At 43.7% G+C, this 26,038-nt stretch overlaps 1 protein-coding gene across 2 annotated transcripts in view; it reads right to left on the bottom strand.

The window, feature by feature from the left end:
• The window catches only part of slc35f4 (solute carrier family 35 member F4), a 40,035-nt gene that overhangs the window by 8,199 nt on the left and 5,798 nt on the right, over positions 1 to 26,038 (bottom strand). Inside the window, exon 1 of one of the 2 annotated variants that reach the window (XM_088648044.1) lies at positions 6,154 to 6,989. The exons of the other annotated variant lie outside the window; for it this stretch is intronic. Coding sequence (XP_088504170.1) covers positions 6,154 to 6,229 — 76 coding nt within the window. The 5' untranslated portion in view covers positions 6,230 to 6,989. Of the gene's footprint in view, positions 1 to 6,153; positions 6,990 to 26,038 lie in introns of those variants that run through there. 2 annotated transcript variants of the gene reach the window in all.

Below are 26,038 nucleotides of genomic sequence, written 5' to 3'. Positions count from 1 at the left end.
CTGGCAGCTTCTGGGAAGAAACTGTCTCTGAGTCTGCAAGTTCATGACTTTATGCTCCTTTAACGCTTATCAGTGGGAAGAGGGGAGAAAAGTGAGGAACCAGGATGACTGGTATCCTTAGCGATACTTTCAGCCTTCCTGAGACAGCGAGTTGTAAAAATGTCCACTACAGCGGGGAGCTGTACTCCAGCGATGGACTGGGCTGACCTGATCATCCCCAGTAACGCCATTCTGGTCAGACAACGAGCTGCTGCCAAACCACACTGTAATACTTCATGTGAGCACACTCTCAGTTGTGCACCTGTAAAATGTGGTAAGGACAGCTGAAGATAGATAGTGGAAGGGTTATGATATAATCACCCGCTCAAGAGTGAATTTAATACCCAAATGATTTGTCACCTCAGTCTGAATATCTGCATGGTGGTCTGAAAAGGCCCAAATAGCGAGCTGTACATCCAAAACTCATCTCTCGCATTTCTCTCCCACACCAATGTGGCATTGATTCCTGAGGAATAACCACATTCAAGGATTAAATGCGTTTTGGGAATGTGTATTGCATGCTTAGGCATGGGAAGGTCAGATTTAACCTGCCTGGCCCCTGGATGAGGAGGCTGGGAGCCCCTTGTAGAGAGGGGAGTGAGCCCAGGGGGAGCTGCACAGGTGGACATGCGGCAGAGGAAGGGAATGTGAAAAGAGAGGCTTCTGGGTAATGACGTCAGGGATGACTACAGGTTAGGGCAGCTGAAATGAAAGAGAACATGGTTTCCATCATCCCTCCTGAACATCTGTTGGAAACTGCATTTCATCACTAGAAGTGCAAAATGGAGGAATGAGTGGGGAACTGGACGCAGCTCCTGAGGAAATTACGTGGCTGTGCCCCCCCAAAAAAAAGAAAATCAGACGCCGTGTGAAAAAATCACTTGCAATTAGAAATGCTCCTACAAGCAGTAGCCAGCACGCCTGTGAGGACACTCTAATATGAAATAAAAGGTTTGGATATTTAAAAACTTTACCAATTAATCTCCCTTGTCTGCTCTTGATGCTCTGTGAACTGATGGGAACAGTTCACAGTGTTCTCTTCTCAATGGGACTTCAATGCACAATTGACATCTTAGAGGTGATAAATGGAGAAGCGAAATATTTGAACTCAAGCTTTAATAGGTCAGAGAAGCTGTTACAGCAAAACGAAAACTTGTGGGGTTGTCTTTTTTGGAGGAAGGGGTTGGCGAGGTCAGTTTCACATACAGCTCTGTCTCTCGGGAACTGGGAAACTGGATGTGGGGTTCACTGAGAAGGAAGGAAGACCAGAGTCTTCTTCCCCACGCGGGGGAAATGAGTGGACACTATTTCACCTGCATTACTAACATAACTCAGTCTTCTTGATTGAAATTGGCCTGTTTTTCCACTCTTCATTTTTGCTGTGACACCAGACCTCATTGTGCGACTTCAACCCTCATGCTAACAGCACATAAAAAATAGTGCACCCGCTATCGATTAGCTAAGAAGTAAACAGTACGTGCTCATTGTGTCACAGTGAGCGGTGGTCTAGGGTCCTAGGTGAATTCTGGGCTGAGGTGGATCTGTGCTGAGTTTGTAAGTTCTCTCCATGTCTATGGAGGTTTTACATGGATACTCTGTTCCTATTAGCTAACTAAATATGAATTTAAATAATGTATCCTGGCCATACACAGTAGACAGTGCAGCTTTTTCATACAAATTTAATTTAGCGTGTACGTGTGTCAGGAAACCACTCATGTCTGCAATATCAAAAATCTTTGCATTACTTATTACTAGCATGACCTTGGTAATGCATGTAGTGTGAATACTGTAACTGATTGTCTTCATGACACGCCGACCTCAGATGGAATGACTAACAAGATTGTTACTCCTCTGCAAAAGAGCAGATACTCAAGCAGAAAACCAAAGACACATGGACTGTATGTTGACACAACAGAACCTGCATCTACACCTGGGTGAGTTTGCAGTTGGGTTCCTAGAATGACCACTGATCGTTTCAGGAGCAGGTGGATTGCAACGATCCGGACAGGACATCTTTTTTACTTGGTTATGAGAGCACATGTTCTGGAGGAAATCCAAGATATCCTCACCACTTGATGCCGGTACAAATGCTGTAACAGTACAACATATGGATTGGTAATGACTGACGATTATTTGAATTGGGAGGAGGAGGGATAAAAGTAAAAAAATCGTCTTTCCAAAAGAAAAATGTAAAAACTGTAAGGGGAACATTGCCATTAAAAACATTTTGTAATACAATTCAAGCTTATGAAACACGATGTAGCTGAATCTACCTGATGCTTTCTTTGTCTTCCTAAAGGTTCTTTTGTTGTGTTTGACTGGAAATGTGTAGACAGATTTGCTGCTCCTGTGAGTAGGCTAACATTTTTAACAGATTAGTAAATACGTAAAAAAGGGGTTCTGTAAAAAATTCCATCCCACTTTAAACATGCAAGCGACACAGCACTGTTTAAGACACGTTCAAAAGTGAAGTCATATTCACAACAGCTATTAAACAGTTGACAGAAATACAAAATGGGAAATTGGAAATTCTAATGTAATTTGAAATGCATCCTCTTGTTACTGGACGCTTAAGTTGAAATGAAGGGTTCATAAAGCTTTTGGTAGTTTTGTTATGTACAAAACACACTGTGGCCATCTGGCTCGGGTCCGTACAACAAGCGCTGTCCATAATGCATTGTCTGCAATCTGGTAAAGTACTTCCGAGTCCATCACAGCAATGAAAAGGTATACACCGGCCATGAATACACAGCTACTAATATCATCTCTAATCGTCTTTCTACTCTGCAGAGTGCTTATCCTCCCATGAGTGGACTTGGCTGCTGAGCCAGATACGACCAAGCAAGACAGATGTGACTTCCTCCTTCCCTTTTCCCAGGGATGTTTTTTTCCGATCTCGAGAAGGGACGGGGACACGCAACAGGGAAAGATCATCCCTTAAGCTGGCGAAATCTAATCAGGCTAATTTGTGTTTCCGATGATGAACAAGCCCAGGGTGCTCAGATCTTCCTTAGCGAGAGTAAACGGCACGTCCCCAGCCACTGCGGCAGGATTGCTTCTCTGCCAAGAGGAAACTGTGCTCATACAGACCCCCCCCTCAAATAACTGTCATAAACAGCGCCATGTAACAGCTGAGAGAGGAAAAATATAATACACTAGCTGCCGTAGATTCTCCATCTTCTTTTTTTTTAACAACAATTGCAAACTCAGTAAACAGCATGTGCTTTATCTTTAGAACAACGACAAAGATCTGGTCTCCACTGTTGTTAACCTGACCTCATCCTGCTCTCAGGTTCTGCGCAGCAGCCCACTTCCCAGCTGTCACAATTGCATCTCTCCCAGTCCTTTCGGCTCTAATCTCCGCATTGTACAACTTCCAAGCCAATCGGTTTTCTGTTGTGCAGTTCAAAGGGCTCTACTGGCATGACCGGTCCATCACCGTACCGCCAAAGCACCACAACAGAGAACAAAGAACCGCAACAGGCAATGAACAACTACAGTGTGACCTAAACAGACCATGTATATATAAAACAGGACAGCCAGCAGGGTGCTGACAAAAAAAGAAGTGCTGACTGGCCACAAGGAGAAAATCAGGTATCTACTATTGTCACTCAAGCATGACTATTTCTGTCAGGCTCATTCTGCCAGTGAGAACACATGGATTGTGTTGGGTTTGGGAAGCCTGCTGCCTGTCTCCGGTCTGAGGAAGGACCCGCATGACTCCAGGAAAGGGGAGAGCGTCACTCGACCCCGGGGCCCTGGAGAACTGAGCTGTTTTTCACCCTTGGGAGCTGACTGTATCGGCCTTGCTCGCGCAAGGATAGGAAATCAATCTCTGCGCACTGCCAAATCACGTCAAGGCAAGCCTTTTTCAAGCTCAAGCTGGGCTGGGCTATTCCCCATCCCCAACAAAGAACTATTGGCAGCTACATTAATAACATCTGTACACGAGAGGTCAGAGTGCGCGACCCTGTTAAGCATTTTGCTCAGAACTCTTCTCTGCATTTGAAGACGGCCGTTCCAGCTTTAGAGAAGAAAGAAGAAAGATGATTTCGTTGGCCTGGAAGACGTATTGTCAAACCAATTGTATCTCATTACAGTACAGTCTGTGAGTCTCTATCCAAGCAATGAAAGAGACTATATTGCTCTGCACTGAGTGGGACTTTAAATTACTACAAAATTAAGAAATCAAAATTTTATACATACTGTGTTTACTTGTGATAGATATGGAACTATCGGAACATTATGCTAGCAAAGCAGACTGCAGAGAATGAAGAGTACATAATTGGAAATGCAATGTGAATATCTTAATGGAGGTCTTCAACAATTAGTCATTAAGCTGGACAGTGTGTTTCAGAAGAAAAGAGTATTGGGGGAGGTGCATGCTGCCTAATTCCAGGTACTTTATCTTATTCACATTTAAATGGAGACTACAGTCTGGCAGCCAGTTCTTCGGTAAAAGCATGGTTTACTGGTCTTCGAGTAGAAATGTCATCTCCATGTAGTTGTTAATGCACAGGCACGAAAGCAAAGGTACCAATTTTCATAGTGTTTTGGCATTTTCCCATGAAGTCACTGAGCTAATGTCAGTCTTTTAATTTGCTTTTTTACATGGTTTCCCATAGTATGTCTTACCTCTCCATGTTTCAGCTACAACGTCACTCTGCTTTCCTATTACTTGCTCTTTACTTGATATTTAATGGTTATCATAAGCTTTTCTCTTTAGATTTGAGATCAGAAATCATGTTTGTACCTGCAAATATTCTTAGACTCAGCTCCCCACTACGAGCCTTTTACTAGAACAGGAGGCAGGAAGACTATTAAAAGTGCTTTGCTGAGCCATCTGCCTCTTTTCACAGTGTGGGGCCTGTGCAGGGCTAGGGCTGAGTGTGGGGCAGCCACAGGGGGCACTGGTGGGCAGCTAGATGAGTTTTGGATGTACCGCTGTAGGAGAGAAAGAGGTCAGCATGTCAAAGGCAGCCAACAGGATATGTACTTCCATGTGAACCTGCCTTTCATGTGCATGTCACAATTCTCAAATTCATGAGTAGATGGCCTGTACATTGGAGTGCACTGTGTTATACACTCTATGACTAAGAGTGAGGTAGCAGTTTTGTAGCTTATTTTATAAATACGACACCCAGCCAACGCAATCAGCCAACAACTACACAAACAACTACACAAAAGAAAAGGTTACTTTTGAAAGATCTGCAGTTCAGTTCTGATCAACCTCCTTTTTTTGGACCTTTGGCCACTTATTTACGTGAACACAACTGCAACAGAGCACACTTCTACCTGGAACGACAACTTCGACTGCAGTTGTGTCTTCTGCCAGCAGGGGAGCAAAACATTGCAGCATGGTGAGAGCCCAGGGAATCTGAGAGTCCACAATCGCAGCAAGGACTCCTTTACATACCCACAGCATGAGAAGGATGGCAGCACAAAGCAAAGAGTTGCAGGCATTGTCTCTGTCCCACAGTGTCATTAAACAGGAGGAGCGTCAGTTCTCCAAGTATCAGTGTAATCACCTGAAATCTTTCCTCTTCATTCATTGAAAAGTGTTCCAAAAAGACAAAACTTCTGCCTGAAATGGTTTAATTTCCTAAATGACAACCACTTTTGTAAACTGCTTTGGAAAAAGAAATGTGCACAGGAGGATACAGTAATCAGTATTTTTTGTACTTTTAGAGATGCACTTAACCCAATGAGACCTCAGTCAATTTCCCCCTGGAATGTCCCCTCAAACATTTTGTAATATCTCTGGAAGTCTATACAGTAGAAGCCTGGTTTATGGCTTAAATTAAAGCTAACCGAAAGCATGTTTTAGACAAGCAAAATAGCACACGAAGGCAATGAAGCCATCAAGCATAAGCACACACTTCAGCACACACACAAGCACATCTGCACTCCACTGCACTGACGACCCCAAGCAAAAAACACACTCACCCCAAGCCCTAGTCTCACGGCTCAGAAAGTAGACCTTACTTCATGAGCCAGAGCCCAGCCTCTCCCTGCACCCTCACACCGTGACAAACACACACATGCACACTCAGTGTGCACACGGGGAGGCACACACATGCCAACTCAGCACAGCCCCGCGAGGGGGAGTTTTACCTTCGGAGACAGGGCAGGTCAGGACAGAGGCGTTGTAGGAGCTGAGAGGAGCCACTCTGGCAGAATGTTTCTTCATCCTCCGGTAGGCAAAACAATTCAAAAGCTCCCCTCCTCCCCGGTGGTCGCCTCGGCTGGTTTTCAGCTGGCTGGCGATCAGCCTGGCTGCCTTCACCTCAGTGCCACAGTCAGCGGTTCCTGGGGACGCTGGGCATCCCTGTGAGCCAGCGCTCTCCTCTCGCCCCGCTGCCCTGGCTGTGCTCCTGGAGTGCTCTGCGAAGTCGGCGCCGCTTACTGCTGATCTTGCATGCTTCGGCCAGGGCAGTGCTGTCTCCCAGGGAGATGGAGCCCGAGTGCGGCAGGGCTCCGATTCCTCACTCAGGGCTCTCGTCCTCGCTTTCTCTCCCACAATCGCTCCCTCCCACTCTCTCTCTCTCTCTCTCTCTCGTTTCCCCACGCTAGCTCAGCCTTCTCCTGTTTTGTTTGGAAGCTAACCGAGGTGTCTCTGCTAATTGCACTGTGCAGACAGCTCTCTCTCTCTCTCTCCCCCCTCCTCTGTGACACTTCTCCAATACTTCAAGGTTTCTCCTGATCCTGCGTATTTCTAGTGCTGTGGTCAGGCAGCGTGGATACAGCCCTCCAGTTCTGTCAGGGAGCAGACTGGCTCGACTGCAGCCAGCGGCACCTTATGCTCAGACACTGTAATGTGCAGTAGTGTGGGTCTCCCGCAAGTCTCTCGGAAAACTGAACGCGTCAGCCTTTTCTTTTTTTAAAGCACTACCTGAAGTTGCTTTAGATAAAACCACCCACAAAACTGCATTGGTGTACACCTTTTCCATGGATTATAAAACATAATTCCCAAACACAGGGGTGTAAAAAGCAATGGAAGTCTGGTGGTTCTCACTGTGTGATGGATTGCAAAATTTCATCTCAAGATGATACTGTTTGACTTGCAGCAATGAGGAAACTTTGACTGACATGAACCTTTTCATGACCTCAGCCTTCTTCCTATCCAGGGCTGCATCATGTACTATTGTCCCCATTTTTACCTGATGACAGGGAAATCGAAGAGTCTTTTTTAATTTGACAGACTATCGTTTCACTGCACTGCTGAAAAGACTGTAACTTTCATTTTCCAGTCCATGAAATTTTAACAGGAGTCGTTTTTCCCCGTAATTAGGCACGAATGATCTTGAAGTCCATCTCTGGGGGGGAGATCAGAAGGTTTGCTTCAGTATAAGTCTGAATTATATGTTGATATATCCACTGCCAGCCATATCGCTCAGACACATTCACCCTGGTGCCTGCTGTGTGATGGAGGCAGGCCCCCTGCTCTTGTGGACAGGACTGCTGTTGTGTTGGAGGCCCAGTGATCTCATCAGAGGCGGCTGTGAGCATGCAGGCTGTGGGCTTCCCTGGGGGCAGTGCTGCCGAGGCGTCCTGCTGTTGGAAAGTACACGCTCCACATGCACTGAATCCAGAAGACAGTTAATGATGCTGCCGGGAGAGCTGATACACTGCGGAGTGGAATGCATTTAGCTACAGTCCACAGATTGCTGCTCGAACAGGCACAGAAGTGTGAGCTCACAAACTCGGCGCCACTGCCACACACACAAACACAAACTTAGGCCCTGGGGAACATAGCTAGGACATTGAACATAGTTGGAAAACTCCAGGCCAGTCCATATCATGGAATTGGACATACCACTTGAGAAAAATGTGTATATACATTGTAGAAAGCAATGCCCCCCCTCCTGTCCACGTTTTAGAGTTCAGGGCTGTTTCTCAAGTCCTTCACACAACCCTCTGCTCCTCCATTCAGGAGTAAATTCTACAGAAGGTTAATTTTCAAAGAGGCAGTCGTGAGGTAAAATGGGGTTTCAATCAAGATTCTAGCATATCTCACAATACTGCGTTTAAAACAGAATTGATCTGCAAATACGTACAGAAAATACATTTGAATAAAAACCTCTACTTTACATCTTATGTACTGCAAATGGTGGTCGGACCTCAAAACCTGAACATAATGTGCTTATAGGATTGCTTTTGTGAGGCTCTTCAAACTCAATATGAATGATAGACACAGGGTAATATAAACCCTGTTCCTACTCTGATCAGTCTCTGCTTAATGGAATAATCGTTAATGATTGTTCATTCATGATTATTTTTTAAATGTGACTAGATACTTCTGAGTGAAAGCCAGCAGTACACTCTTGAACAAGGCAGCCCAGTACTTGACAGTAGCGCAGCGGGGAACAGGGGCTTCGATGAACAGGACGGCTGGGAGAAGTCGTATGAGTTTGCTCAGGACATGGTGGAAATCGAGGAGCCTAAGGACACACTCAGACAGCACTTGACTGAGCCACCTTGTCTCCCACTGGGGGAACAGCAGTGCTGATCAACATCTTCATAAATACACACATCACATTTTCCATTTCAAGCTGGGATCCCAAAGGAGTCTGAAATACATCCCCGCTCAACAAACAGCTCTGGAGAGCAGTGTAGCCGCGTCCGAGGTGGAAAAGAGTGCCGGCCCGTGCCAGCTCGTCGGGACACTTCGACAGGGGGTGGAGGAGAGGAGCTGGATGGAGGAGAGCAGAGGTGGATCTGATGTGAAGAGATCAGAGCGGATGAGACTTGTTTCGGGAAAAAACTCTGTGCCTTTCGCCCGGTCTTTGATCTCAGATCGCGAGCGGTGCTCTCACAAAGACGCTTCAGCTCCGCTCTGAGACTCAGAAACAGGATGAACAGAAAGGAGCCAGTTCAACCCCTATTCTTTCGTTTGAAATCTGCAGTGTCACGCTGTTCCTGTGATATTAACCTGGGGAGGCTCAGCAGGAAACACGCACGTCTGCGATTCCCTGTGGAGTATTGAACTAGAGAGTGGATCAGCACAGCTCAGGAGAATCTGTTTAGATTCTGCTTTATTGACAGTCTGTTGCTTCCCAAGCCAGTGGTTCAATTGTGCTCTATGATCAATTTGCCAATAAAAATGCACAAATATTGATGGAACGGTATGAGCCCAGCTCTTACTTCATTAAGACTACAATATCCAGGCACGTAGTTCTGTGTCCTACACAGCCTTAGACCGCAGTGATGGGGGGGAGTGTGGGCTGGAGTTTATACCCAAGGCACAGGGAGATGTTTGGTGCAAAGGGACATGCAGTGCTCCACTGCTCTGTAGTGTTCTCATGTAAATCACAGATGTAAAGTGCTAGAACAAAGACCCATGCTGTTAGATATTCAATGCTTCACAATACTGTCCATGTAACACTACCCCTCCGACTAGGGGAATAATGGGAAAGTTGGCATCACTACAAAGACCATAAACAATATTCCAGCTCGTCTGAAATCCTCAAGTCAGTCCGGTGCTGCACCTTGTTTATTTTAGGAGACGGAAGTGGGCAGGAGAAAAAGAAGGGGAAGAGGAGGAAGAGAATAAATCCCGGGAAGGAATTAATCCATAACCCTGGCAAAGGTTTTGTGTGTGTGTGTGTAAGGGTAGGGGGTTGACGGTAAAACCGAGTACTGATCTTGGTGCACAGATGTTGGCAAGGCTTAAGGCCAGGAGGTGGGGAACAGGTTAGAGAAAAAAGTCTCGCCAGTCTAGCACCTGTGGTCTGAGCTGAGTGTTCTGGCAAGACAGTGAAACTGTGGGCACGAAGGGGCTTATCTGGCTGTGGGGTCTGTGTTTGTCCTGCTGGCTGTGTGGCGGTGCTGGTGTGGAGCTGGATGGTTTGATTGGCGGCTCGCGGGGCACTCCGCCAGGGAAAGGATGGCTCGCTCTCCAGCCCGGACTCCCGGCCTGCGTTATCACTGACAGGCTGATTACACAGACGCAGATAGACACAGGGGAGCACTGCGTGCGCGGGGATCCTGGCGGGGGGGGAGGAAAGAGAAGATGGATTGAAAGAATCACAAGGATAAAAGCAGAGACAAGGGGCAATATGCATATCTGCAGGATAATATGGCAGCTTTTCTATGTGCTAAGGTCTCCATCTCTGTAAAATCCAGTCACCATCATCACCGTTATCCTCCACCCCCGCCCTCTCCCCACGATCTGTTGTGTCACTGGGATGATTTGTTTTTACCAAAAAAAAAACCTCCCCAGGTGCAAACTCCTTTCAGTCCTCTGCAGTTGCCCATTTCCCCTGCTCCTTGTCACTACTGCTGTGTGTTCCTATCTCACTCCTTCTCCCCTTCTCCCTTAACATAGCTTTCCAATCTAAATATATAGAACACACCTGATACACACCTGAGCTCTTCTTTGTAGTTGCTCTCTCGGTATGCTTCACTCTCTGTGCTGTAAGGATGTACGGATGCCTGTCTGTCTTCATTAGTGTAGCTGATGGCTCTCACACCTACCAGCTCTTTCAGACCAGAGGGAATGGAGCAATGATGACAACAACGAGTGCAGGGGCACCCCTGACACAGGGGTGCTAATCCCACGATTGGGCTCTCAGGCCTGTCTTAGTATTGTCACTGTTACTAATTGACTTGGATGACGCTTTGGTCGAGAGGGACTTCCATTTGCACGTCGCGTGTTGTTGCAGCAGCAGGAATGCGGCTCAGTACGAGAGGAACCGCAGGTTCAGACATGTGGTGTCTGCGCTTGGCTGCGGAGCCGGCGGTGTGAAGACACCATCTGTAGGATTATGACTGAACGCCTCTGTCAGAATCCCCACTAAAAGGTGCATTCCTGTAAGTACTGCACCTGCATTCATATAGCTAGGTGTTTTACTGGGGCAATTCAGAGGAAGTACCTTGCTTAAAGGTACAACAGCACTGTCTCACGCAGGATTTGGGCCCACAACCTATTAGCTGGAAGCCCAGACCCCTGCCCGCTGCTCCACAGGTAAAGTGTGGTATGAGAGGGGTCAAGGGGACTAGCAGTTTCTAATCTGTGCTTATTTCAGTGAGGCCTCTGCTTTCTCCGCTGTGTGAATGGTGTGGGATGCTGTCACAATGATAAATGTCTCACAGCCTCATAGGCTCCATGACTATTTATATTCATGTAAATATTAAAATAGCCTTATGAGAAGGCATTTATGCTTGACGGTGGAGGGGGCAGACTCCTGGACAGATCAGATGAAGTGGGTGTAGTATTTGTTTTTGAAGAAAATGTTTCAGCTTCCACAGGCTGGCTCATTAATTCTCCTGTTCCAAAGTGAAGTAATGGAATGGTACAGCACACATAGCACACAGGAACAGACCCTGCAGCCACTACTAGCCCACAGCGATTCAAATTAAACACCTTTATTCTAGAAGGATTACTTCCAGTATTAACTGTATACTGGTTTCAAACACATGACCCAGGACAGAGTTATTAGCACTATATACTGTACATGAAAAGATAAGAAAGAGTGTATTTGCTGTACTGTATATACCTGCACATTGGGATTCATATTTGCACTGTTCTCTTGAGATGTGCACAGTGCAATTGACAACACTTTCACACAATGTGTACGGTACATTACAAAAAAGTAAATAATAAGAGTATAACAAAGCAATAAAGACAAGATAAAAGTATTAGTAACCATTTTAATTGCCTGGGTCATTTTTAATTGGCTGTGATTAATCCATTATTAAAGTAAAAATATTTTATCTAACATAGGTGTTAATCCTGTTTTGAGCCTATTTTATACCAGAACATATGACCAACCATTTCCACAAAAACTTAACAAACCTTGCACTTTTGCCTTAAGTAGTTTCTTTGCAATTCTTTCATCAAAGCAATATTGTACAGTTTTAGATTCTTCTGTGCTGTTGTTATATTCCACAGGGTGTTTCTTTTTTAATTTAAATTCCTTCCTTTGAATCTATTGGATCTGTGTGATGGTTTTCTTTTGATCTTTCGGGATTAATGTGCAATGCATTCTTTGACTGGTGTCTTTAACAGCACTGCAAAATCCTTTCAATCCATTTTCAGCCCCAAAGAGTTTTTTTTCCAACCTAAAATCAGACTTCCTAAAACTAGTTGTGTGTGTATTTCTGTTATTAGGCCTCCACAGTTTCTCAGACCCAGAGACTCAGTGATCAGAGTTTTGTCTTGTCAAGTTTGTGACCAGATGATTAAACTCCGATGCTGCTGCAGCACTGCTGTCTGTATAGTCATTCCCCCTGTCATCAGATGGATTTTGTTACACTTACTGCCTGAACCTGGTGGTCTGTGTCATGTTCCTGATGTCAGACCATTGCCGGTCTGTTCTATTATTAGGCCTAGTATTCTTTAGAGCAGAGTGCATAGACTAAGCTAAAAATAAAAAACCCTGTCTATGCTATGGATGCAGAAACGGACATCTTCAATAGTACTGTTTCAATTCTTACAGTATGATAGTTCATTTCAATTTTTTTTAGACAGGGTGTTTGATTTCAAGGGTTCTGGTTTAAGCAGAACATGGGACAGTGGTTCTCTAAAGTATCTAAAAAGCCTGGTATCTGAGCCACCCGTCTTCCAGTGTGATACTGCCATGCAGGCTGAGCACGGAGACTTTCCACATGGATCTCTCTTCAACCCCTTTCCTCTATAACTCTATGGCAGGGCCTGCCCAGATGACACCTGTGACAGCAGGCTGCAGTACCACAGGCAGAAAGCAGCGGATCCAACAGATAAATATGGATGGAAATGAAAAGGCACGCATATTTCTCACTGTGGATGTAAGAGAGGATAGTCACTTGAGTGCCTAGTATTGCATTTCACATGTGAACTTGTCTATCGCCATTAAAGTGTATCAAAATGTATATGTGGCCTGATGTTGTTCACCACTTAATCTGTGTGGCCTATAGGAACAGTGAGCAAAAGAACATAAGACATGTTACAGATGAGGTTGTTGAACCCGTCTAGTTTGTTTGACAATAGTTAATTGATCAGGTGACCTCATTAAAGCCCTATTGAAAGAAGGCAGGGTTTGCCTTCATGGCTGGGCTGCTTGTTCCACGTATTCCTGAAGAATATAGTCTGTTCAGAGATAAACAGCCGCACTTTTAACATTAGCAAGAAAGAGGACCGCCAGCGAAACAAATCAGAGCCGCTTTCAGAAATGAGATCCAACTGAAGTCACGGGTGTTTTCAATGAGAGGGGATTGTAGCAGCAGCTAGGATGCATTACATCTGGTGCATAAAGTTATAAAGACAGACTTTTACCAGATCATAAAACTCAAGCCTTTTATATAATGGGCGGTACAAAGCACAGGTCTCCTCTAAGAAAGGCTGCTGTAGCACTTCTGCTGTCCAGCACACTAGTGTTTACTGTAGTGTCCAGACCACTCAGAGAAATCCCCCTTATCACCGATCATCACTAATCATGATGGCTGCCCCTGGGAAAATCACTCCACATGACTTTGCTCGTTCCTTACATACGCTGGGTAACATAGCCTTCACTTTTTTTCCCTGTGCATTCTCTCAGCACCGGGATTGGACCGGACGGTCGGGCGACGTTCTTTTTTTAAATTATTTCCAGCAGAAGCGTCGCTTCTGGTACCCAGAGAGGAGAAGAAGCATACCTAACCTTCCTTGCCCCTCCAGGATGAGGTTTATCTCAGGCTGTCTTCACCATGGCAACCGCCGCGTAAACGGAGTGTGCAGGTATCCTAAAATAACCGAGCCCCCCTTAGCAACGGCACCTCTCCGCCCCACCCCCCACCTCTCCTCACATGGACACGGGCCTCTTCAGCCACAGCGCCATTCAGCCTCTTTATCATTCAGATTACCTGCTGCGCGGCCCGCTGATTACTTTTGTCTTTGTCTTTTTGTTAAAAGGCCGAGCTCTCGCTAAACTGCGTTTGGAAAGCAGCTCACTCAAATTTTAAATTCAAATTCAAAGAGCTTTATTGGTATGACTGATGAATTACAGTGTTGCCAAAGCAGAAACTATCAACCGATCATTTACAGACGACTACAGTACAAACTCTCTCTACACTGCAACAGGCACAGAGCTCTGACCATAAAGGTGGAAATTTAAACTGTTTTAACTGTCGAGATTTTCTCCTATCTCATCACAAAAATCTGTTCTATTTCTCTTTAGAAGGACCGGTCCTGATCTGATGTACAGTATTAATTATTAATAGCAATAGGATTAGTTGTTACGTTTGTCGTTTATCCAGGACAAGGTGTGTTAAAACTTTTGAACCCCCTGATTAATTTCAAGACAATCTGATAAAATCTGAAAAGATATAAAAAACTAGCTCAACCAAACAAACTTTCTTCACTCAATAGAGCTTCAGACAACACGGAGACGCACTGTCGAGGCTGCTGGAAGTCTACAGCGCACTTCGGGGGATTTTACTCTTACAAAAGCTGCAGTATGAAACCAATAAACAAGTGTGGGTGGCAAGTTCCTTCAGATGTTCTCAGCATTCCTCAGAAGACAGATGGTCTTGCTTTCACTTGGTCTTCGCCCCCTCTTTCCTTCGCCTCCTTCCCAGGACCACATCTTCTTCTTCCTCAGGCTTGCGCCATTCTCTTCCTCAGCTGCCTGCCTGCCTGCCTGCCTGCTCTCTGGAGACCGGGAAGCGTGCAGTCAGCACAAACCTGCAGTTTCAGCCCTTTCCACCGCACTGCAAATCCTCGCACGCTGCCTGCTGACAGGGGTAGCAAGCGGTTTTTTTTTCTTCCCACCAGCCCGAAATGCGTATGCGGATCCAACCGAGGGAGCTGCCCGTCATTGGAACTCCGCAACTTTTTAATTTCTTCGAACTGGGACCGTTCGAGGGGAATATTAAAATAAAAAGAGCTTGTCTGAATTCAGTAAACATCCGGTCCCCAAAAAGAATGTTTGTTTTTATTTTACCAGAGCTTTCTTTGTGATTCATTTCTAGTCAACCCCCCCGGATTGGCCACTTGCTTTATCTTCACTGTTGAATCACACTGCTGCCTGGCGCATGATATGAAATCTGTTTATTGAAGTTCCAAGTTCACAACAAACTTGCCCGTTTTTGTGGCAAGTTCAAATGAATGTTCTCTCCTCAACCAGCACCATTTTGTCAATGAAGTGTAGCAAGGTTCGATGTCACCTGAGTGATTTTGAATATACAGACCAGAGAATACGTCTCACCTCTGGCTCTGTATTTCCACATGCCTGAATGACTGTAGGAATTCTCGCCTTTGGGATGGAGAGATTTTCCAAGAAGACACCCCCCTCAAAGGGTACGTTTCTTGACCAAGGCTGCCATCTAGTGTGTGTTATTGGAATTACACTCACAGATTTCTACAGAAGCACAGTAAACTAAATATTCAAAGATTAAAACCCTGGGAATGCCCCTCTCTCTCTTCTTCCTTCTGGAAAAAAGATATAGCAGTATACAAGCTGAACCTCTTGGATTCAAAGAAAGCCTCTACCTCACAGCCATAAGACTCCCAGACTCTACCTCTTAAATCCTCTTACCCTGCTCTGTTTTTGCACTGAAATCAAAATACTTACACTACGTGAGCTACTAAGTGCTGGTTAAAATTATAGCTGCTACCCTCTTCCTGGCGTGAAAACACGCAAGTAAGCATTTCATTGTACTCGGATACGTAGGACAGTAAACTTGAATCTGACCTTTTCCAACGACGTAGTTTTAGCGATGCGATTGTGAAAACCTTCCACTAGAGGGCAGTACGAGCCTGCTTTACGGCTGCAGTGCCGCAGAAGGGCTTGCGCGACAGTGTCAGCGCGATGTGTGAAGCATCGTGATCCGTTAAGAAAGACACCTGGGGTAAGAAGGTCCTAAATGCTGTAGAGCTGAAGCAGATAAATTGCTCTTGATAAAGCACAACGCAGCCTGCTGAATCTTCCCTCTCATCACAGTGACATCAGGGGGTCTGAAGCGAGCAGACGCATCGTCGTGATGCTGCTGCAGGGGGTCTAAGGCCGCCTGGGAGGACAGACCGCTGCCCCCGAACTGTGAGGGCCCGTCTCTGGCAGGGCTCTGCAGTAGCATCACTGAACCTCCAGGGGGCGTCACGGTTACCACGCCTTGTCCGCCTCCCAACTGCCTAGCAGCTGGGAAAGGCACGGCTTTTCCTAAGAGCCACGGAGTTGGGGTGGGGAGTTCTTTCTCGGTGCTCTTATCGTATATAAGTGCAGTTTTGCTGCATTGGCATCCTGCTGGAAACTAATTTCCAGGTTTAGCGGTGTGGAAGTGAGCTTGGAGGCAGGGAACACACCGGAACGGAATTATCGACTGTTTCCCCCATGCTAATGTGCCTATAACTGTACAAGAAACTCCACAGAATATTGGCTTCGATCCTACAGAATAAAAAATAAACGACAGGACACACTAGTGTGGTGTCAGTGATGTTGGACATGGACTGGGCTGTGGCGTATCGGAGAAGGGATGTGACATCATACAGTACCTCTTGATTCTATCATTTGCTGGCTTCTCTTCATTCAAACCATGTAAGCTTCGGCTGAAATACAGTGTGCCACACCCATAAAGCCTTTTAAAAAAATGGGATGTTAAAAGGGGCAGATGGAGTGCCATTAACCCTGCTGAAGCTTTATAACAGGCACTGCAGAATCTTCTGTTCCCTGCCAGATAGTATAGACAGACAGACAGACACTGGACACAGTATTTTCATTTGTGTGTCTACAGAAAAGCCTGGTCTCAACTCGCAGTGCCACTATAGGTGCCTCCCTGTGCCTGTAGGTTCAACGGGCTGCAGTTACTGGCTGGAGGAGGAAAGCCAAACAGGAGCACAGCTCTCTCTCACTGCTAAGGAGATGGTATTGAATGGGGGGTCCCTTGATGAATGGCCCGTAACTCTCAGCTGGCAAAAGCAACCAGAACAGGCACAGCACCTCTGGGAGAATCTCGTTGTCCCACAGAATTCGTTACTCCTCCCTGGCCCAGGTTCAATTCCTGCTGGATGAGCTTTTCAACGTACAGCTATAGGCAAAGGTTTTGCAATGAAATAATCCCTGCAGAAATTCCAGATTTTCAGCCAAAGCCAAATGTACATCAAATGAAGAAAAGGACGAGCAGGCTGGACAGCCCGACAGAGATTTGCTCTGCTAAATGTGTGTGGTATTCTGCAGTTTTCTCATCTGGGCTATACTTTATCTTGTGTGGCACAACTGGGAAAATGCTTTAGCAGTTTTCCCCAAATCGTCTCCCTCTTTATCATCTGTTCCTGTATTTCCCGATCCTATCCTCACTTAATCATCATGTCTTACGCTTCTCTTAATTCACTCCTGCATACCGCGATCAAATCTTAGGGGTTCATCATGGCTGAAATCATAAGGGTTCAAATCATGTGGGCTGCCACACATTCCAAGGTGCCAGTCTCCCCTGAGTTTCCTGCAGCAAAACAGCAGACTGAAACTCAGGAAAAAGCACAGAGCTGAAGGTAGTGTGGATTCAATGTTATTCAACACAAGACACATGAAACTGATCTGTGACTACTGTACTGTACATCTCCTGTCCAGAATCAAGAAACAGAAGGGTTTTTTTTCATATGATGTGAGGACATCAGTCCTTCAGAACAGACAGGAAATAGCATTGCTCTTTACCTTAACAGCTCCTTCTTCTGCAAGGAACCACTCTGGCACCTAAAGCCACAAGACCATACTGATTGCTGGTTGTGTCCAGAAATCAGACTTGGAAAGCACTATCAGACAAATGCTGCAACTATCACATATTGCTGCAGGTCTCACTGGAGTAATTGAAGACATTTTAGCACAATTCTCAGCTCATTCCTGGCAGGAGCTTGGAAGCCAGTGACACATAATAATCAGGCTATTTAAACTGATCTTTAATGACAGGTTACTTGGGCTTTATTGCTTTAAGGTTCTCATAAAACTTGTTGTAACAGATTCAACCAATTAGTAGCCTTTGCATTTGCTTAGCTGTCTGTTTCACATCCGTACCACTCCCCGAGTGATACTCGTGTGAAACATTTTATTTTGTATCTATTTATTCAGCTTTTATGATACATGTATTATTTGGTCTGGGTTTCTCGGTTTAGATCTGTCTACAACAGTCCCCTTCAGCATTCTCGGTTTTTCACTGAAATTCATTTTCTCTCTCTCCGTGAAAGAAGGAAGCAAAGACGGAGTAGATACATCTTCCTTTTCTTTGGTGACACCTGACCAGCCTCAGACTTTCTCCCTCTATGAGCTATCTATTCAAATGATCAAAGGCTAACAGGTGGAAATGAGGTATGAACATTGATATATTAAGAAGGCAATAGAGAAGGTTTAACTCAGGTGAAATAACAATTCAAGCCCTCACCTCACCTTGATCATACGATGCGCTACACCCTGGGCTGTGCAATCATCTAGCCGATTCTTGAAAGATTAGAAGGAATTGTCTTCAACAGCATGCCTGGGCAGCTTGTTCCACTCTGTGGGCACAAGAGGGTTTCCTTTTCTGTCCTGAATGCTAGGACATTATGTTATTGCATAATTTCCATTTATGTCCTCAGAGTTTTGTGTCATTGTTTATCTTAAAGTATTCCATTGAATTAACCTTGTCAATACCATTCAGGAATTTGACATAATATTTCTATCAACCCCTCTCGTAGTCTCTCTTTGATGTTAAGTTTTACACGCCCATGAAATATTTACTGTTAAGACCTGAAGTTAATCTAATGGTTCTTTGGAACTCTAGGACAAGAGCAAATATTCTTTATGTAGAGAGGAAACATATACAAGTATCCTCCAATTTCATGCTTCGTGTCCTCTATTCTCATGCCTTCATCCAAGGGTATTGAAACATTAGATTTCCATTCCACAAATACTTTTTAAATTCTACAAGCAATCAGTTTGTTAATTGTTTGGTTATTTGATAACTGTCTCTACAATATTATTAAGGATGCTGATAAAAATACAATGTTGCTTGCAGATTGTGATTAAGAACACTGAATGCAGTCAGTTTATCCAACTGAAAAGACAATAATGAGTCTGACTGTGAAATACATGCAGAATCGTGTTTTCTTCAGAAGCTATCAAAGAAAATTGATTCAAAAGCATACCAAAGATTGGAGGTCATGAACATATACATGATATACCTTTAGTGGAAAAGTCAAGATTTGCCATTGAAATTTATTTTTGTTTCCAATAATATCAATAAGATAATTTTGAAACAATTTTGGCATGATATTCACAACTCAGATCTTTTGCCACTGCTCCCACTAGGTTTTGTTTTAAATGAGGTAGACGTTTAAAAGATTAAGTTACTTTAATGTACTGTGCAGCTCCCTGGTCCAACAGGAAAACTGGTTCAAAGGATTTAAGGACAATTCTCAATGTGGTAGATGAAACTGTTGCACAATATAAAATGTCCTAACTATCCAAATGTAGATAATAAAAAGTCTAATTAAAGATTTTATTAATTCTAAGTCAAGTTGTGATATAAAGGCTTAGGTGACCTGGTGGGTTGGCTCATAAAAACTGAAGGAAATGAAATCACATATAACAGACCATGAAACAGTAATTTGCCATAATAATATTGATTATGGCCAGTAGCCATTTCACTCTGCAGCTCTCAACTGACTACACACTGGAGCTAAGCAGGGTTGAGCCTGGTCAGTACCTGGATGAGAGACCTCCTGGGAAGCTAAGGTTGCTGCTGGAAGTGGTGTTAGTGGGACCAGTGGGGGGCGCTCACCCTGTGGTCTGTGTGGCTCCTAATGCCCCGGTATAGTGACTGGGACACTCTACTGTAGTGGGCGCCATCTTTCGTATGAGACGTTAAACCGAGGTCCTGACTTTCAGTGGTGATTAAAGATCCCCGGGCATTTCTCAATAAGAGTAGAGAGTTATCCTAGTGTCCGGGCCGAAATTCACCCCTCGGCCTTTACTGTGGCCTACAAATTGTCCTCATGTATGATCAGCTTGCACTGGCCCTGCGATGGACTGGTGCCCCATCCAGGTGTACCCTGCCTTGTGCTCATTGCTTGCCAGGTAGGCTCCGGCTTCCTGTGACACTGTGTGGTATAAAGTGGTTTGGCAAATGACATGACAATATTGATTATGTCAATTATGGTATCATGGTCCTGCTTCAAGTTTAATAATTGTTGCTATTGAAAAGTTAACTGTAAGTTAAATAAAACCTACACACTTTAATTGTGTGTAAGACATTTCAATTGTGTCTTAATTTATTCAATGCAATAGAGGCCTATGAAAAGAGCTAGTGTCAAGGGGATCATTAGAAGTCCCGATGAAGATCTTGTGTCAAAACACATAGTTTTTCTTGTTTGTCCTGCTCTTCTAAAACAACTTTTAAGGAAATAAATTGAAAAGGATTTTTTTTAAGATGACAATGAGAATCTTGCCTTGCTTTAAGATAGAGATCAAGATAACTTTATTAGCCCTATACAATTTCTTGCATTAGGAATTTGTCTTTTTCACATACCCCCACTTGCTCTCCATGAGACACACAGACAGGGATACAGACAGAAGCTTGGGGTTAAAGTGCAGGGTCAGCCATTGTACGGCCCCCCTGGAGCAGTTGGGGTTAAGGGCCTTGCTCAGGGGCCCAACAGAGTAGGATTCCTCTGCCAGCTGTGGGATTTGAACTGTCAACCTTCTAGCCACAGTCACGGATCCTTAGCCACAAAGCCACCGCTCCGCCTGGGTTACTTTTTGCATGGGTTACAGAACCTTGGTCTGTTATACATGATTGGGAAAACCAACATACCGAATAAGTAAACCCTAAGGAGCATAGAACTGTTCTCACCATAATTTAGGATTTGATTGGAACTGGAACAATGGATTAGAACTGAGTAGAAGGCCCCACACACGACTGTCCCTAAGATGGCCAGCATCAGCAATTCAAAACGTACAGGATCTATTTCCTGTAGGAAATAGAGCACTTTCTTGGATCTCAGAGTTTCAGAAGATCTTTATCTTCACATTATGAGCAGCATCACAGAGATGGTGAGAGACGGCCCAGCAGGTCTACGATGGGAGGCCCAATCTTGTCTGATTAGTGCTTTCCATTTCTGAATTACTTATCACTGAGTTTGGGGCAGAAAGCACTTAGAGCCTAATAACTTAATGATTCCCCTCGGGTGCAAAGAAACTGGTGCATGACTAAAATCCTTAAGAGAAACGAGGCTGATCAGCGATGCGCTAATAAAGTAAATATCTATATTAGTTCGAAAGCCTCTTACCCTTTCAAGACTCAACGAGCTGCACATTATTTCATAAGAGAGTCATTCCTGGAAATGATCTTTTCTTTGGGTGTCGCCATGAACCTGCACTGACATTGAAGTCAATGTCACAAAGAAAACAAAGGAAACCTTACGACACTATTCCCTAGATTGTATTTTCTTTTGTGCTTCCTACACAGAATGGACGTAATAACGTGACTTACACACACACCCTCATGGGTGAATCCATGTGCATACCCATGCACACACATGACATTTATCCAGAGCATGTAAGAAAGCGAGGCGATCTCCTTGCGCACAAGGCCATTCACTCAGGATTTATAGCCCAGCTCTCGGCTGATTGCCTGGAGAATATTGTTGCCACCCTGTAAGCGGAGCCTTTAGACAGAAGCCCTGTGCCTCTCTATGGGAGGGATGGGAGCCTTGTGCGCCCATTCTCTACACCATGTGCAGCCTACTCAAGTCTTCTGCAGGTAACCTTCTCTCCACCTTGAGAACAAAGCCCATCAGTTCCCATCAGGTGCTCATCAGCAGTTTGGTCGTGTCATGTGCTCAGACATCCCCATCCCTGCAAATACATCCTGTACATGGTCACAGACACTGGGCATCTCTTTTCGAAATCTGTTCAACAAGACAGATTTAGAGTTCTTAGTGAAGTTCAGATATACAGTATAACAGAGACACAATAATAACACTGCAGATGTGAGGGATGAATCTAATACTACGTTTACTTCCAATAAAGAGCTTTAGTTTGTCTTGGAACAATCCACTTTGTGTTTAATAGAGAAACAAAATATAAATAACAAGCACAGCTCTCATTCCTCAATCTCTCTGCTCTCCCTCTTGTTGTCCCCCAGCACACAATCTTGTTTTGTTATGAAATGAGTAGAAACTGTGCTCCTCAATTTCAGGTCTACAAGTAAGAGGTCACAATGCCAACACTACAGATTACCTCGGTTCAAAACTGTATTCCCTCAGGAGAAGGGGAGCTCTTAGCAGGAATGCACACACAGCTATGCTAGAATCTTTTCCCTCAGATTAACAGGATTGAAACCTGAAGTACACAAGTTTACAGTGAAGTATGGGTATAAACATCCTTCTGTGGCAAAGGCAGACAGGATGACAGGTCATACACTCCATACAATTACACAACAGCACCAGGCTGAAAAAGCAAAGAGAGCTAAATCATAACAGGAATATCAAAGTACTTCACTTACTTTAAATCCTTCATCTGAATCACATGTGATAGTTCCAACTATAAAATGGTGCTCTTTAATCTTAGGTATAAGAATTTTTCAGTGAAATAAGAACTGCGAAAAAGCATGTCTCTAAAATAATTTCTGTATTTTACATTCCTCATTGATTGGTTAAGGCAACACTGGTTGAAGGGTAGCCTGTTAGGTCACAAGATGCCATTTAAGCACAATCTGCATTTAATTAATAGCCATATATCACACATATTGCGTAGTATTGATTAAATTCTTCCGAATTTCAGTATTGGCCTTATCTGATATGTTCACTGCTTAATAGCTCACTGCAGCAGAGCCCTGGAGCAGTCTAATCATGGGATTATCATCCAGGGGTTTGTTCGTGTGCTTGTTTCAGATGTGCACGCTATACCTTGTCTACTCTGACTAGGTACGCCATTGCCCAGTACCTGTACAGTTCCAGACCAAAGAAACCTCTTTAGGGCAACTGTCACAGGGAAAATCTCAGAGATTTCCCAGAACAGGGCAAAGAATCGAAAATATGGTGACAAAGCAATCTCCACAGGGTGATGTTTTTTCTGGATGGAAAAATCAATATGTCGGATTGTCAAGCACAAAACATATTTTAAGATCAAGGGGGCATTAAAGAGGTGACGTAGAGGATTGATTTATGACTTGTCTGACAAGGTGTCTGAATAGCCTTTCAGCTTGGTCAGCTATATCACCAGGTTTCCAGAACGGACACTTCAAACTCCTTCGGTGCAGCTCAATATCAGTGGCTTCTGTAGTCTGCACAAACCAGCTGTAGTCCAGAGGAATAAGGGTGTCAATTTGGTGTATGGGGTTACAGCTACGAGCTATAAAAAAAAAGGTCAGTGTTGGGGCTGAATGGTGTATGGATATGTGTGGATAGACCAGTGGCTGCAGAGTACAATTTGATAAAGTCAACAAAAGAAAAGAAATAACAGGTACTGTAAATAATGAAATAAGGTGCATTATTAAAGACACAATTAACCAGCACCGTGTTCATGCCTCTCACGTTGATGCCACACGTTAACACACATGTTCATTTCTCATTTGTTATGTTGATAAAGAGAAGTTGAAATAAAAAGAACGCTGGTCTTACTGCTGACACCACAACTAATAGCAGTCCAGATGGACTGACTTGATACATTGTACAATTACAGTCTTGAGCTTGCATCAAATAATGGACTTTGAATTATCATCAACATAGTCACAAGTATGACAAAATTGTATTGAAAAAAAAAAAGCCAGTTTATTAAGCCTCATCAATACATCGGTTATAAGGAAATGTATATCTTCCATTAAATGTGTATATACATGTTAACTACATGCATATCAATGTCTTCAGTATAAACCATACTGAGTTCCTTTATGAGTTTCAGACAGTATTAGCAATTCCATATGATAAAAAAATAAATTTGCAACTCTTTTTAATTTTAATATGAAAACAAAAGAGAAGGTTAGCAATTCTTCTGTGAGCTAGTAGATTCTCTAGAGGAAAGACAGGTTAATTGTATATTGTACAAGTGAGAAGATCAGATCTAATGGTGATGAATTTGGATTTTTTTTATTCTTACATAAAAAAGATACATACATACTACAACCCAGAGAGATTCCAAAAATATTACTCGTTCACTTAACTACAGGTAATGTTCAGCTGAGACATGTAATTTGTTTTTTAAAAAGTATTATATTATTTTTATCGTGATTTAGATTATGCATCTTGTGAGTTACCTTAGACCATTGATTAATGATACAATATGCAGCAGGTAAAGCATAAGACAATAATTTTAAAAAGCTGGTCATTCAGTTTCATGATAGCTAGGGAATTATGAGGTTAATTAACAATTAGTTCCTTACAAAAGACTAAAGACTGCATGAATGATTACATGTATTTTCAAATTCTTTTAAACAAAGTGCCAGTGAGGATCAGCGCTCTTGCTTGCTCCTACATTGTGCTAATTGAATTGTGCTTATAACATTTACAGTGAGTGAAAGGGAGAAACTAGGAGTGGGAGAAAAAAAAAGAAATGAGAGAGAGTGAGAAGATGAGAGAGAGAGAGAGAGGGAAAGCCAGAGAGAGATTCTTATCAAAACTGTTTTCATCTGACAGGCAATTATTCATAGCAGCCCTGCAGTTAAAATTGTCAGGAATCTCTTATGAGTGATAAATTATACAGTGAGGTATAGCCCAGCATATCTAATATTCATGAGGAAACAAGGAGCTGTGTGGGAGGCTAAACAGAAATTTACATGAGACGAGAAAAAACGACCATCTATTTCAGGCATGCAATTAGCCCCTGCTTTCATAATATATGCGCAATATATTTCATAATCAACAACGTCCTTACAGGTACTTCAGCCGACAGCAGGTAACTTCAAAAGAAAGATAAGGTCTCTGCAGGTGTGCATGTATTGTCAAACATTCATTGAATAACTTTAGATTATAAGATTCCTGAGTTAGGCTGTATCTCACACCACTGCGAACCGCCATCGCCTGCATCCGGACATTTCAAGCCCAAGCTGATGAGCCCTGGAAGTAAGAAAGAAGCCCCACTTTCACAACAAACCCTGGAAGGGCTCGCATTAATCCAGTGAGCCTTTTAAAACAGAATGTTTCCCGCTTATCGGGATGCCTGTTTCCTTCAATGCCATTTTTAAATTTAAAATTGTATTGTATAGCACAATTTTGAATGATAAATAATTCAGAAAAAGTCCCCGTGTGAAACGTCCTTTGGCAGCTTGCCTCAGCTGAAATGCCCCCTCGTGTTCAATAAATGCCTTTTCTGCTGAGGAACAAACTGCATGTAATATCCAGAAAGTAATTTTAGATTGTGATATTAAGACCAGCAGACATCCTGATCAGCAGGTGACAATATTTTATATACAGCAGGCTTTCTGCGTTTTTATGATTTTTAATGGAACTTTACAACTGCATTTTTTGTTTTAAACATTTATTCTGAATTCTCCATAGCTGCTGCATCCTACAGAGGGTCCCAGCAAGCCTTTAGCACAAGGTGGGACTACACCCTGGATGTGTCATCAAAACACACAGAAGAACAGAGCTCCCAGAGCAAAACCACACAAACATGCCACGCAGGAGGCAGCCCAGTCTGGATCTAAGGAACAGCAGCCCTCCTGGCAGCGTTTTAACAAATCAGAATCAAATCAGAAATCTGCTGTTACAAACCAGGTGCGATCTGGTCAAAACTACAGTGAAATGCTAGGGACTGCTCTGCCCTGTACAAGACGATCAGGATTCTTCTGTCGATCGGGAAGTGAAATAAACTTTCATCCTTTCAATTGACTGCACAGAACTGTTGCACGTACTGTACATTTCAAGAGGTCAAACAGAATGCCCAAACTCTGCCAACACCATAGCACAACAATCTCATGCCTCTCATTTACAAGGCCAAGTTTGAAGAAGTGTTTCAGATCAAATCCTTTTCTATTTATCAATAAATCCTCTATATATATGCATTTAGTCAGTCAGTACTCTCAGAGCGAATTGAGCATTTGTTCAAACTGTACATATACATAATAATCATTAACAAGATAG

Source organism: Lepisosteus platostomus, chromosome 10 (assembly GCF_059453375.1).
Source record: "Lepisosteus platostomus isolate fLepPlt1 chromosome 10, fLepPlt1.hap1, whole genome shotgun sequence".
NCBI lineage: Eukaryota > Metazoa > Chordata > Actinopteri > Semionotiformes > Lepisosteidae > Lepisosteus > Lepisosteus platostomus.
The sequence above is the reverse complement of the archived record's forward strand: the minus strand, read 5'-3'. Positions and strand labels throughout refer to the sequence as shown.